Source organism: Mesoplodon bidens (genome assembly GCF_964165515.1).
Source record: "Mesoplodon bidens genome assembly, chromosome: 11".
Classification (NCBI taxonomy): domain Eukaryota; kingdom Metazoa; phylum Chordata; class Mammalia; order Artiodactyla; family Ziphiidae; genus Mesoplodon; species Mesoplodon bidens.
In genome coordinates this window covers 43700120-43714373 of record NC_138167.1, presented here as the reverse complement: position 1 = coordinate 43714373, position 14254 = coordinate 43700120, and the positions used below count along the sequence as shown (strand labels likewise).

Genomic DNA, 14254 nt, shown 5'->3' with positions numbered 1-14254 from the left:
CACATGAGGGCAAATGAGCGAGTCTTCCCACATGGAGGGATACGCCCTAAGGCCCCAGAAGGGGGCGATGGAAAAGAGAGAAGAAAGCTTGTGCAGGCTCACTGGGGTTGCACTGGGACACCAGTGACCCAAGCAAGCACTGCGGTCCCTCTGAGTCCCTGCGAGCCCCAGTGTGCCACAGGGTGTTTAAGATGCCTCCCATGCACTGGATCAAATATGCCTGGATCAATTTTGGAGATGTCTCTTCCATAAAAGTAAGCAAGCATGAGAATGGAAACTCCTAGGTGAGACAGGTATTGTGTGAGTATGTGTTCTGGGGAGACACACACTTCCCAGCGTTGGGAAAAAGTATGATTCTTTCCCTGATTGTGTTGGTTCCTTACCTTTCCTTCCTCTGAGAGTTGGCATTCTCATTGGGGAACTCTGTGAGACATTCCTGTGAAGGTGTGTGTATATGTGTGTTTGTGTGTATGTGTGTGTGTAGAGCCTCAGACCAGTGCAGAATTTCCTCAGCCTTTTCTGCCTGTGTGTGTGCACGTGTAGCAATGTTGTCAGCCGGCACTGATCTCAGGGTGTAGAGTGTGTTTTCTTTTTTTATGCAAATCTATAAAAAGCCTTTCTTTCCAAGGCCGGTCTCCTAGTGTCTGTGTGAGAGTGAGGATGCAATAAATATGCGGGTGCAAGGGGATAGAAAATGGCTGCAGGATTGTGAGTATCGAGACATCCCCGGGAGATGGACAGCTCTTCTCTGGGACTGAGGTTCCCGCTCTCTTTCTCATAATCCGATGACATCCCCGGCTCCTTGTGGCTCCCCGTGGCAAGGGCTGGGGGACCTGGGTGAGCTGGAGCCTCACAGGACTCTCCGTCTGGAGGGCTCTCTACCAGGCTGCTAGGGAGGGCTCAGTTAGATCTTTTCCTGAGCTTGGGGAGAAAACCCCTTCCCCACCCACATCTTCGTCCACAGACCTAGGGCCAGCAGAATGGGCCTTTTGGCCAGTAGTCAGTCCCACAGCCAGGAACCCACCTGAGGGAGTAAGGCCAGCAGTTCTCGGGACATCCCTCCAGGACTGTCTCCAGACCATCTGCTCCTGAGGCTTTTCGACAGGCGGCTCGGTCAGCAGGCCCGTGTGGGTATAAGGCGGGGGCAGCCCCTGGGACACTCTCCATCTCTCAGAGGATTGAAGCTGGGGACCCTGCAGCAGCCCCCTCTGTTCAGAAGAGAACTCCCCACCCTAGGATCCACCTGGGTCTGACTTGGATGGTTTCAGGAGCCCACTCCTCAACAAACTCCAAGTGCCGGATCAGGCAGATGTGTATCTAGACCCGCGCTGGTGGAGGATTGAGGGGCCCTGGGGAGCCAGGGGCTTCTGGGAGGAGGAGGGGGCCAGAGCCTTTTCGCAACCAACCAGGCTCTTCCTCTTTTAGCCTTGACCGTGACTAGGTCTTTCTGACCTTGACATCACAGGGAGCACAGGGAAGGGGGGAGGGTGGAAAAGGCCTTGATCTTCCGGTGGCCAGAGAAGGGGAGGGCCACTCGCCCCCTTGACGCGCCAGCCCCCTTCCCGCCAGAGCCCGCCGCCTCTGTTTACACACAGAGGTGTCGTCTCCAGTCTAGACAGGGGCGCTAATAACGCCCATAAAAGGCGGCCTCTCCAGAGATGCTCTGCAACTCGGCTCCCGCGCGCCTACCGCTGGCCGCAGCCTCCGCCTCCTCCGCCCCGCCCTCCTCAGATACCTCGGCTGGGCTTGCGGGCCGCCTTGGGAGGGGGGACCCAGAGGGTTTCTAGAGGCTGAGAACCCCCGCCCCGCACCCTTCTGAACCTCTTCCGTCTCCAAAGGTAAGTGGACCTCCGCTCTTCCAGCCCAGCCAGCCTCAGGGATAGCGCATCCTCCCACCCCCACCAGCCTCCCGGGCCCGTTGCCCTTACCCCAATCCGCCCGTGCCCAGCGCCACACCCGCCCCCGCCCCGAACTGGAGGCTTGGATTTGGGTAGCAGTTGGGTAGCTGGGCAGATCAGACCCCAGGCAGAACTCAGCCCCTCCCCAGAGCTAGGCCTGGTCAGAGGCCATGGTCACAGGGAGCGGCTGGCTGTGGGGCAGAGGGCACTCTGGGTAGTCCTCACCCCATACTGAGCTTCGAGGTCCACGGAGACCAGGCCCTGGGCTCCCCATACTTTGCTGGCGACTGTAGGTGTGGTGTTTGTGGAGAAGGTGCTTTTTTTTTTTTTTTAATAACTTGGTCCCCACACCTTTCCTGACACTCAGTAATTCACTAGGTGGAGGAGATCCTCTGCTGGCGAGCGGGAAAATGTCAGAACCCCGAAATTATTTAACTATTAGTGCGCCGAAAGGACAGTGAAAATGGGGGAAGATGGCTCACTTACGGATGCTCAGGTGAGGGGTGGAGGGATGGTCTCCCAGATGTTCCTGCCTGGGACCACCCCCATCCCTTCCCCATTTCCTGAGTGGCAATCGGGCTGGGATCTTGTGGTGGGAGGGGGACAAGTGGAGCCACTGAATGCTTGGAGGAGGTTAGGACGCTGCTGACCCCAGGCTGCTTGTGTGAGCCTGAGAGCCTGACTGGGCCCCCCTCGCCCAAGGTCCCTCTCACACCCTGCTCCTCCAGGCTATAGAGCCCTGGAAGGCAGCACAGGGGAAGGGGCCTCCTAATCTTCTCCTTAAGTCCTAGGCACCCGTAAGGGGGCCTGGGAGCCAGGTGGGCTTGGACCCCTGGATGAGCTGGTGAAGCGAAGAAAGAGGAGTCTAAGCCCCCTACCTCCACCCGTCAGCCTTGGCTGAACCCGACAAAATCCTGCCCCAAGCCTAAGATGCCCTAAAGGGGCGACATAGAGAGAGCCGAGGGGTCGGGCTGGGGCCCAGACCTTCCCCACCCGCCGCTTTTCATCTCGCCTCTCCCGTCCAGCCCAGCTCCTGCTCACCTCCCTTCAGAGACCCAGGCCCTGCCTCATGTGCATAGGCGGCAGAACCGTTTTGTGCAAACTAGGCAGTGACCTTGAACTGGGCCGCCTTGGCCTCTCGACTGATCCGGGAGAAGGCAGCACCGCGCGATATAATTTCGACCTCGGTTTGTCTGAGGAGCCCGAACACTGCGGCTCACCGCCACTCCGCGGTGGCCTAAGCCTCCCGCAGCTGCTCTGCCCCTGCCACCAGAGCCGGCGTCGATTTTATAATAACTCCTTTCGCCTGGCTCGGCGCTGGTGGGGACTCGAGGACCAGCGCAGAGCCCGTGAAGATGCAGGAGGGACGGAGGCTTAGACAGAGTCGGTGCGGGAGAGGCGGCGGCGCATCCAGCTGGTGGATGCGAGGAGGCAAAGAGGGCTGCCGCGGGTCTTCAAGGAAAGCCTTGGACCACATCCTGGCCTTCAGTTTTAGTTAACCCCTGAGTTAATGAGCGGGGCATGGTTGAGCCAGGCCAGCTGCAGCAGGAACCTGTGGTCCAGGGGCCAGCAGGCAGTCCACCTCTTCTAACCTCGTGATTTGATGAATGCGCGGAAGAGTGGGCGCAGAGATTGCTCCGCGGGTCCAGAGCCTTGCCAGGCCGTTACAGTCTTCCATGTGAGCTGCGAAGTGCCGGCGGATTAAACCCAGCTAGAAGCCGCTGCCCAGCGCCTTCGGCTGCTGCGAGTCCTAAGCATTCTCCTCACCAAGTCCCCCGTCGGCTCCTGGAGAGCAGCTCTCGCCGAGGCTGGATTTAGATCTGAAGCTTTGCACCCGAGCCTCCCGCCGGTCCCGGGGACCCAGGCTGGGAGCGGAGCTCTGCAGCCCGTTAGTCCGAGTAGGGTTAAGAAAGGGGCTCCTGAGCTGCGTGTGTGGCGGGGAGCCTAAAAGGCGCACAGAACCGCGGTGGTGCACGAGGAGGCTGGGCGCCTAGATTGCCTGGGTCCTCGCCGGGGTCCTGATAACCCCTAGGTTCCTAGCGATCCTCGAGTAGCAGGGCACTGGGGATGTGAATTTTGCTGATGGTCCTCGGCAGGCAGCTCTCCCCTAGAAGAATCAGGTCGGCTGCACGGAAGGAAGAGGGGTTTGTGCCCAAGAGGGGTTTGTGCCAGTGCCCAGGGTCCGAAACCTGGGGAAAATGGTCTTTTTTGATGGGGCCAAATCGGACTGGGAGAAACTGCGTGTCTGGAAGAAGGAAGTCCTCACTCCATCCTCATTTCCCCGGCATTGCATCTGCCGCCCTGTGGCCGCCTCTCTGCGTGCTCAGCGGCCTGGCCGGGAGGGCAGCGAGCACAGCTCCGGGCCTGAGATTTTCGAGCTGGCGAGGGATGCGAAGAGGCTAAGACCTTCCTCCTGGCGTCTCCCTTCTAAGAGATTGGAGTCATCTGGGAAGGAAAAAGAGAATGGGGAGAAACCTCCACCGCACAAGGACTAGTGATTATCTCGCAGAGCTCAACTCGGCCTCCCCCACACCAACAATAGCGGCTGAGCGCGAGGCCTGGAGGCCTGGAGACCTCGCTGCCGGCGCAACGTTCTGATTGAAAACAGCAACGATATTAAAGTCACACCCCGTTTGTCTTTATGACCAAAAATAACCCCCAAATAAATTTTTTAAATTAAATATTCAGTAAGGCTCATTAATGCATCTTGAAAAGAGGGCATAAATAAGATGTTGGAGATGCTGTGACGTGGATTTTGCAGCCGAGGGATGCTCCTCTGTGCAGCCGCGCAGCCCCTTAATCAATTAGGCACAAAAAGGCCACTCCAGGCTGTCTCCTGCCCGCTCCTCGGCGCCCCGGCTCTCGTGGTTCTGACTGAAGGTGACTGCGCGGGGCTGGCATCCCACCGCTTGGCTTCGGTTCTGGCAAGTGGGCCCGGCGCGGGGCGGGCTCCTGGGGGGGCGGGAGGGACCTTGGCCGGCCAGGGCAGGGAAGGGGAAGAGGGGAGAGGGGCGGGTGCCGAGCTGCGAGCTGTGCCGGGCAGGGCGACGCCCGCGCGGACACATTTCTGTCCCAGCTATGGTTTGGGATATGAAATCGCCCGGGGAGCTGTGGAATTCGAAGAATCTGTGTTTCTCTCTGCCATGTCCTGCAGAAGAGAGAAAAAGAGGGAGATGAGAATCTTCTGCTTCGGTCTGCTTTTGTAGCTTCCGCTCATTCTCAGATATTTAACTTTCACCCACATGGATTTCTTTCTCCCAGATTCTCTCAGACTCACGTCTCTCTAATTTTCTCCAAATCTTCTGGTGTTCTCTCATATTTAGACTTTTGCTGAACTATTGATCTCACCTGGTATTACTTAAAGCCACGCTTTTGCTAGGAGCCCGAAGAAGTAATCACATAGAAATCTGAGTATTTTGTCTACTGGACCCCAATAGAATACACCTAGTTTTGAGGGTTTTGTTTCCTTTTTCATTTTAATCTGTTTGGCTGTGTCTGTGGACTTGGTTGAGACCAGACTGTGGTTTCCAGATGTCGATTAATTTTGCCTATGGCCAGCGTTGGGTTCTCAGCCTTCTGCAGAAGGAGCTGCTGAGGTTAGCACCATAAAAATAATTTTAAACCCCTAACAAGATAATTCTCTGGCATTCTTTCCCTTACTCCCAGCACACCTATTGGGCTGGGCACTGTTATCTGATGGTCCCAGTGGTATGCTAGGCTGGTTCTGGGGTGTGAGTGTCTCCTCCACAGTGGGAATCAGGAGCCTCTTGGGCCAGCCAAGCCCTGCTGGGAGCCCAGAGCCTCTTGCTGCAAAGTCTCCAAGAGACCCCCCCAGAAGCCCCCCTGACCCACAGAAGTCATGGGGAAGAGTAGTTCAGCCCCCAGATTTTCAGGAGCAGGCAGGCAAGTCCTCATGGAGCTGGGTGCTTCCTTTTTCTGCTGCTTCTGCCTCTCTTCTGCATCCCTCCTCTGACGGTGAGGGAAGGTGTGTGGCTGGGTGGCTCCCAGCTGGAGAATGGGGAAGACCCAGCATTAGTAATCCTCCCTGAGCCCTTCCTGGAGGAGAGGACCCCAGGTGTCTCCCTAAATTCCTGGGGAGAAAGAGCTGAGGAAAAGGAGCGAAGCAGCGGCAGGGCTGGGAGAGACAGCGGCAGGGAAACCTGTCTTTACCCCCACTTTGCCTCTACTGTAAATAAACCCCGAGCCAAAGGGCTCATCCGTCTCCTTAAACAGCCAGTAAACTTTATATGACACAATATCTAATAGTAATTTATTGGGGAGATATTGTAAATTCCAACGGTTTTAGTTAATAAAGGAGCTAATTAAAGAGGGACGGGCTGGGCTCGGCCAGCTGTTGGTGAGAAGATAATACATCTGGGGGGTGGGTAGTGCAGGGTGCAGAAGCGTGTATGTGAGGGTATTTTTGGTGTGGCTTTTTTCCTCTTGCCCCGTGTCGGGCGATTGCCTCGATCTCTGCGTTAGGTTTTATATGATTTTTTAAAAACCAGAAGCCAGAGAATAAATCTGCCCCCGCGGTTCGTTCCCCCCCCCACCATTGGGGAAGGGGGAAGTTGGAGTTGGTGCGGGGTGGGGGGATTCTCTGTCCCCACCCATCCCCCTGGCGGCGGCGCCCACGTGAGCTGGACGGCCAATGGGTGGCGGGTGCAGGTTTAACTATGTTTAATGTCAGATAGCAATAAAGTAGAAGCTGCCGGTCGGGCCCCGCGGAAATGGGCGAGCATAATCTCCTGAATCCCGGGTTTGTGGGGCCGCTGGTGAACATCCACACGGGAGACACCTTCTACTTCCCCAACTTCCGCGCCTCCGGGGCGCAGCTTCCCGGGCTGCCTTCGCTGTCCTACCCGCGCCGCGACAACGTGTGCTCGTTGCCCTGGCCGTCGGCGGAGCCGTGCAATGGCTACCCGCAGCCCTATCTCGGCAGCCCGGTGTCGCTCAACCCGCCCTTCGGCCGCACGTGCGAGCTGGCGCGCGTGGAGGACAGCAAGGGTTATTACCGCGAGCCGTGCGCCGAGGGCGGCGGCGGGGGCCTGAAGCGTGAGGAGCGCGGGCGCGACCCCGGCCCAGGAGTCGGGCCCGGGGCAGCGCTGCTGCAGCTGGAGCCGTCGGGGCCGCCTGCGCTCGGTTTCAAGTACGACTACGCGGCGGGCGGCGACGGTGGCGCGGGACCCCCTCACGACCCGCCCTCGTGCCAGTCGCTGGAATCCGACTCCAGTTCGTCCCTGCTTAACGAGGGCAACAAGGGCGCCGGCGCGGGCGACCCCAGCAGCTTGGTATCGCCTTTAAACCCCGGCGGCGGCCTCGCGGCCAGCGGTAAGGACCCCGGCCCATTCGCGAGGCTACTCCGGACGGGACGTCTGACCCGGGGTGGGCGGGGGGCAGTGCAGGACTGAGCTAGGGCCTCCTGGGGTGACAGACTGTGTGGTGAGGAAGCGCTTCTTTTAAAAAAGGGAGTTGGGGTGGGAAAGCCCTATAAACATGTAAATATCCCCTTAAAAGAACTAGAGATTCCCTTCTTCCTCGGCCTGCAGCTGGAGGGGGCAGGGAGCTCCGGAGAAAGGGGATTCTGACAGACTTCCCCAGGCCTGGGGGCGTGGGGACCCAGAGGCTGGTCCCTGCCCTCCCAGGGCCTCTCTTTCCACCTTCCCACAGGCCCCCATTACCTTTTTTTTTTTTTAAAGAAAGGCCAGTGGTTGACTCTTGTCACTCGCTCATGTCTGTTCTAACTAATCAGGACCCCATCCTGGAGGATGTGAGAGGAAGGGGCCAGGATATCCTGGAGAAGAAGAGGTTTGGGGAGAAGTGAGAGGATAGGAATTTAGAAGGTTCTGGGATACTGCAGTGAGAAGTAGGGGAGGCAAGGAGAAAGAGTGAAGGGAGAAAAAGAGATTGATGAAGGCAGAGGAGTTGGTGGGGATGGGAGTCTTCCTAAGAGAGGAGAGGAAGAGCCTGGGGTCGGGTGTTAGGCCAAGGTGAAAGGGGCTGGGGAAGGACCAACGGTACTGGGCTTGTCACCTCTTGGTCTCCTGGCCAACCCTGCTGGTTCGTCTCCACCCAGGCGCGCCCTGGTACCCGATCCACAGCCGCTCACGGAAGAAGCGCAAACCCTATTCGAAGTTGCAGCTGGCGGAGCTGGAGGGCGAGTTTCTGGTGAACGAGTTCATCACAAGGCAGCGCCGGAGAGAACTCTCAGACCGCTTGAATCTTAGTGACCAGCAGGTCAAGATCTGGTTTCAGAACCGCAGAATGAAAAAGAAAAGACTTCTGTTGAGGGAGCAAGCTCTCTCCTTCTTTTAGGGGGCAAGACACGGGCACCAGCCCCAGACTGAGCCTGTCTCTGGCAGAGAGCAAGAGGGGGCACTACCTGGGACACAGTCCCCGCTTAGAACGCCAGGCGTCTCTGGCAGGTCCTCCTGGGACGTCCTCTTGTCTGTTTTGTTCGTGGTTCCCTCCCACACACCCCCAGCAGACCCTGCCAGGTCCCAGAGAGAAGGGAAGAACCCAGCCAGGGAGAGAGGAAGCCCACAGCTGCAGGCAGGGTAGTAGGGGCAGGGAAGGCTGAGGCGCTGGGGAGGGGCTAGTTTGACGTGGGACTGGGGCGTTGGGCCTCCTTCTGAAGATCTGGAGGAAAGGTGACTCAGGCGTCCCCTCCCACCACTTTCCTTCCGTGGTCTTAGGCCTGTCTGCCTGCAGGAGTAAGCGAGGGTGGGGACAGTGGGACCAAGGCTCTCAGAACTTGCAGTTATTGGGGTTAGGAGAGGCTGAGAGGAGGGAGCAAGAGTGGAGGATGGGCAGAGAGCAGGGAAGGGGTCAAGGTAGCTCTGGGAGGGCAGAAGAAAGTGGGGGAAACTAGGAGGAAGTGTGGTTTGGGAGAACAGAATGATCAGCAATGTCCAAGTCCGCTGGGGTCTGGGTCCTCCAGGCCTGGACGCAGAGCAGGCCGAGGCATAAGCATTTGGCAGACTCGGCTGTGGACAAGGTGATCAGGCTTTTGTCCCCTCTAGGGCAGGCCACCCGAACCGTCTCCTGGTCCCCAGCCCTCTCCCGAGCCCCCTGCGCCCATTCGCTCACAGGTGTGCTGTCATCCACTCTTCTTCCTGCCGCTGAGGCGGCTGCGGACCGGAAGCCGCAAGCGGGGAATTGAGAGCTGAGCGGACGCAGCCTCAGGTTCAGTAGCCACCCCAGGGACCCCCACCTGGCCCTCCGGGAAGCCCAGGAAGCTGTAAAAGGAGCTGCGAAGCGCGGCATTGATTGGCCGAGAGAGTTTCTGGCAGCCGCTGCAGATTCTCCCTTCGCCGCTGGCGTTCACGGTCACGGCCGGCCGGAGGCTGGACCGGCGTAATTTACGAGGCGGGAGGAGAATCCGCCCCTAAAAGGGGCTACCGGCCGCGGAGGCCCCCGCTCAGCCCGGGTTTCCCAGGCTGGTGACAATGAAGGAGGGGGCGCTGCAGCCCCCCACCCAACTCCTTTCTCTCTTTTACCCACCCCTACTCCACCTGCTACCCAACGGCGCCCTTTGTCTCAGGATCCGCTGTCTCCGCCCCCAGGCCAGGGAGCCGAAGATTAGGAGGACCAGAGAAGAGGGAAGGGCACATCCCCCAAACCCACTGGAGGCCAGAAAGTGGCTTCTTCAGCCGAGGGCCTTTTATTCATAGCCCCCTTCAGGCCCCAGCCCCAGCCCAGTAGATCCCAGGTTGGCTTCCGAAAGAGAAGCTGTGAAGGAGCCCCCCTGCCTTCTTGCACTCTGTTTTGATTCCCCTTGGTGAGAGTCCCCCAAGCTCCCACCTGCTGACCCACCCTTGCCAGGATCAAGAGGGCGAGAAGCAGGGGAATGATGAGAGTTAAGCCCAGCCTGGACAGTGTGAAACTGGCCTGCCAGCTTGGAGTTCTTCCCACCTGTGGAGAGTCTCTCCTTCCACACCCTGGAAAGGCAATCCACTCTCCCACCAGATTCAAGTCCCTGTGAAAGATTGTGCAGAGGCATGGGCAAACATACAGGCACAGCTGCCCAGTACAGCACTCGGCCCACACCACTCTCCTGACTGTACTTGCAAACAGGCAGCCTCATATCCCCAAATAGAGCCCTGCAGAGTAGCCGTACAATCACATACCCTCATCCCCCACTGGGCACCTGACACACTTCCCCACCCACATTAACGTATGTACAAGTTTGCAGAAATCACCACCGTTCCAGCTGTCTGCACACTCCCCTGTGGGCTGGCGCTGGGTATGAGGCACTCCCCTCTTTGCCTGGTCACCCGTGTACCCCTTCATACAGCCCCTCCTGTGACCTCTTGGTCTCTGGGGTGCTGGATTTGAGTTTCACCACTCCAGCCTGACTCTCCCAGCTTAATAAAGGAGACCAAAACACTTCAAAAGGGGTGGGGGGACAAAGATATGCAATATTCTCTTCCTGTCGCTTTAAACTTGATTTCCATGAGCTTCTCTGGCAATCTGTGTCTTGTTCTCTGTGTCTGTTGCTAGTACCTAGTGTGATCCCTGTGGGTAGATACCCTCCTTTCCTCCCTCCCCGGCTCTCTGTAGTGTGCCCTCCTATGCAAACGTCTGTCTCTAGCACGTTTTCCCTTTATATAGTCCTTGTACAGAGTTGCTTCATCATATTAATATTAATAATAATAATTAAAACACGATGGTATGATGATGTGATTTTTTTGAGAGAAAAATTTTAAACTGGCTCCATACACATGGTCTCCTATGCCCAGAAAGAATGGGATCCCCAACCTAGCTGTTCCCCCACTTTATTTTTTTCCAGCCCAGGTGAATAATAAAAATAATAAACGTATAATAATAATGGAAGAGCAGTTGCAGGGGCAACAAAAATATACAAGCAACCAAGATCTGTTGCTGAGCTGCCATCTCCAGTCCCAAGCAATTACTAGCAGAGAGAAAATTGGGGGATGGTAGATTGGGGGGAGGAGAAGGATATCTTAGGAGTCGTGGGGTTGTAAAAATAATGTGGACAGCCCGGAGGAGGCTGAAACTACCTTCAGGACCACAAAAAGGAAGTCTGAGCTGCAAGATCTCCAAGAAGTGAAGCCAGGGTAGGGGCAAGAGCTGGTTGGTGCTGGGATGGTGAGAGTGTCATGGGGTAGGGGCAGGGGTTGTTGGGTCCACACTTCACCCTGATGGTTCTAACCCTGTGGCTTCACTCTGAGAGCACATTGTGTGCACTGCAAGATGACTGGAGAGGGTACTATAAAGACCCCTTGAAGCTGGTGAAATAGGCTCCGCCTCTGTCAGCTGCGGCCTCTCCAGGCCATGACAGAGAGAGGCCCAGGTCCAGGCCAGAGTCTAGTCTCAGCTGAGCCCATGAGTCCTCTGCACCTCCACCTCACTCCTTCCTTATGGATGGGATGCCCTCCCTCTGCCTCCACCCGTGAGCCTCTGATCCCCAAGTTTCCCTTTCTCACAGCCAGGCTCCAATCACGGAGTCTCCTCCAAATTCCCCCTCCACCCTCCCGGGCCTGCTCCAGAATAACAAGAGCCCCCCTCTGAGCCCAGCCTCCCCGAGCCACGCCTCCTGCCCTGAAATCTTTCTTTCTCTTTCACCGCTCCTTTCTTTACTTCTGCAACTAGGAAAAGTAGCAGATTTAGACCAAATCCCATCCTCCCTTTGCCCCAATCCCCTGCTGAGTGTGCATCTGAAGGATTCTGGCCGGAAGGAGATCCCAAGCTTTGAGAGTACTCCTATAAAGGGCCCACAGAGTTCAGGGGAGGCTGGGGACTGGATAGCTTCTGGCAGCCTTGAGCTGGTGGTGTAGGGGAGGGACTGAGTGGTTGCCCTTGAGTATGAATAAAGATGGGGGGAGGTCTGAATCCCAGTGAATCCAGGCAAGAGACTACCCTCTTCTTAAGCCACATCTATACAGGAAGAATTAACAGTGAAGGCATTTCTGGCTAAATAGGAAAGAGAGAATTTAGAGAGGTCAGGAATAACTGGCCTTTAATTTATTCCCTTGATTTATTCCCAGAGACACTGCAGATCTGAGAGAGAAGGTTCCTTGTTGGGTTTTTGTCTATGCAGGCCCTGAGACTCAATAACTGGGGAAGCTGTCAGAGAAGGAGAAACACTATAACCTCCTCCCAATGGCTGAATAACAAGTCCTTGGGTCTCGTGGCCAAAGAGAAGGTCATGGCTGGAGCCACAACCCAAATACCCAGGACTTGGCTGAGCTCTGGATCTGGGCAAAGATTGCATCTATTTTGCAAGTATTTGTCTGGCTTAAGCCCTCAAACTACAATTTACTCCACTGATTTAAGACAAAGCACCCTGTGTCTCTAACTGGGTCTTGAGGAACAAGAAAAGGAGAGAGTTATCTGGATAATCCAGGTAGAAAAATAATTTCACTGTTGTGTATGTGTAAGCTTATGCCATTCAAATGAGTTGTGTATTTGGCCCTGATTATCACCCAGTTCTACTCCACTCTGAGCTGCGTAGTAGACGCAGCTAGGGTATTTAAAGCCACTATCGAGCGGGTGGGAGATGGGCCCGGCAGCCCGGGTTCTGTGGATGCTAATGCAGCCGGAAACCCGGCGTGATCGATGGCTCAGACCCAGAGCGGAGCAGGACCGCCGGCCCCGATCTTCGAAAAATCAAACCCCCGGGACCTTGGGTTCCAGACCGGCCGGAGCTCCCGCCCATCCTCCCCGCCATCACCAGGAAAGTAGGAGCGGTTTTTAGGCCCCCGACCCGTGCGGGAAACGCACCCCGGAGCCCCCATCCCTCTCTGCGCGGCGGGCACAGGGAGGCGCCGAAGGTCCCGGTGTAATTTTAGCGCGAGGTGGGCTGCTAGGCCTGGGATCCCGCAGCCGCGTATAAGCCGAGCGTTAGGCTCGAGCGGCCGCCCTTCGGTATATGCCTCCGGACGGAGCTGCCGGTTTTCCGCGGAGAAGCGTGCGTCCCGGGCCCTCCGCCACCGGACGCCCAGCACCGCGGCAGCCGGGGGCCGAGCTCGCGATCGCCGCTCAGGGGAGGCCCCGAGACAAAGGCCCGCCGGCCGCGGGTGGCCGACGCGGGCGCCTGGCCGCTCGCTCCCCGCCCCGCGCCCGGAGCGCTCCGTGCCCCGGCCCGGCGGACAGGGTTCCGGGGCCTCAGTCCAGTTCCCCGCCCGCCTGGCCCGGCCTCGGCTCCGGTGTGCCCGGGGTCCCGGGGAGAGGAAACCCGGCGCGCCTCCCAGCCCCGGCCCCGCCGCCCGAACAGAGCCGGCAGCTCCGGTCGCCGCGCGAGGGCCGCCGGCTCCCGCGAAGGACCGGATGACCCCTGCTGGCCAGATCCGCGGAGGCCGCGAAGACCCGGACCCGCCCAGCCGCTCGGCCCTGAGCCACAGCCCGGGGGCGGGGGGACGCTCCGTGGGTTTGTGGGTGACCTCGAAGAACAGCCCGAGTCCGAGGCGCTGCCGGGCTGTGGGAACCAGGCCTTTCTCCCAAGTGCCCTCCCTCTGCTGGGCACGCGGCGTCCCCACAGCGGCGGCCCGCCCTCCCGCCGGGTTCGTCACCGCCGGCGGCTCTGCCCCAGGCTCCGAAAGCCTGTGCCGCCCGAGGGAGCCTGGCACCAGAGCCGAGGAACTGGGCTTGGATGAGACCAAACGCAGCGGACCTTTAGCCAGTGTGACCCAGCCGGTTGCCTGGGGGTGATTTCTCCTCTCTGAGCCGGAGCCGCTTCCGGGGGACTCCGAGATAAGCCTTCCGTTTGTCAGTTTCCCTGACCCGGAGTGGAGAACTTCCTTCAAGGACCGGTCTGTGCGGAACTCACCGGCAGTTGTTGCTAGAAAAGCTCCCTGTGAAAGACGCATAGTCCACATTCGGAGCATGGAAAAGATGTTCCACAAAATGCACGCTTGACCATACTGCCGACATAACCGATATACTGAAACAGTCTAAAATGCACAGAGATCTATATTACATGTACATTCTGGGCATGGAAAATATATTTCTCTAGAAAATATACATATGGAGGCACTCTTATCTATTGTATGGGAAAACGACCTCCTGGGAAAAGATTACATATAGCGTGTATACCCATCACATGTAAAAATTCATTTACATAGATTAAACAGTACACTTGCACACATCCTGCGCAGGGGAGGTACAGTCCTACATCAATTTAGCTACATGGATGTATACACTCCAAAGGGCATATAAAATCAGTACATGAACAATGCATCCAGATATTAATATATCCACATTAAAAAACTGCATGGAAAATATACATCATGTTATTATATATACACAAAGTGCCTATCAACCCAGTGTATGAAAAATATATTCTGTGAATTATGTTTGTATACATGGTGTATGTGTACCAAATACATTGAAGT

At 57.1% G+C, this 14254-nt stretch overlaps 1 protein-coding gene across 1 annotated transcript; it reads left to right on the top strand.

Annotated features, from left to right (window-relative positions):
- Window positions 1-6628: 6628 nt before the first annotated feature.
- HOXC12 (homeobox C12) lies at window positions 6629-8213 on the top strand (the record flags this gene model as incomplete). The annotated part of the gene is made up of 2 exons (XM_081248955.1): window positions 6629-7229; window positions 7975-8213. 2 exons carry the CDS (start codon window positions 6629-6631, stop codon window positions 8211-8213), a joined length of 840 nt encoding a protein of 279 aa, XP_081105081.1.
- Between the last annotated feature and the right edge of the window lie 6041 nt (window positions 8214-14254).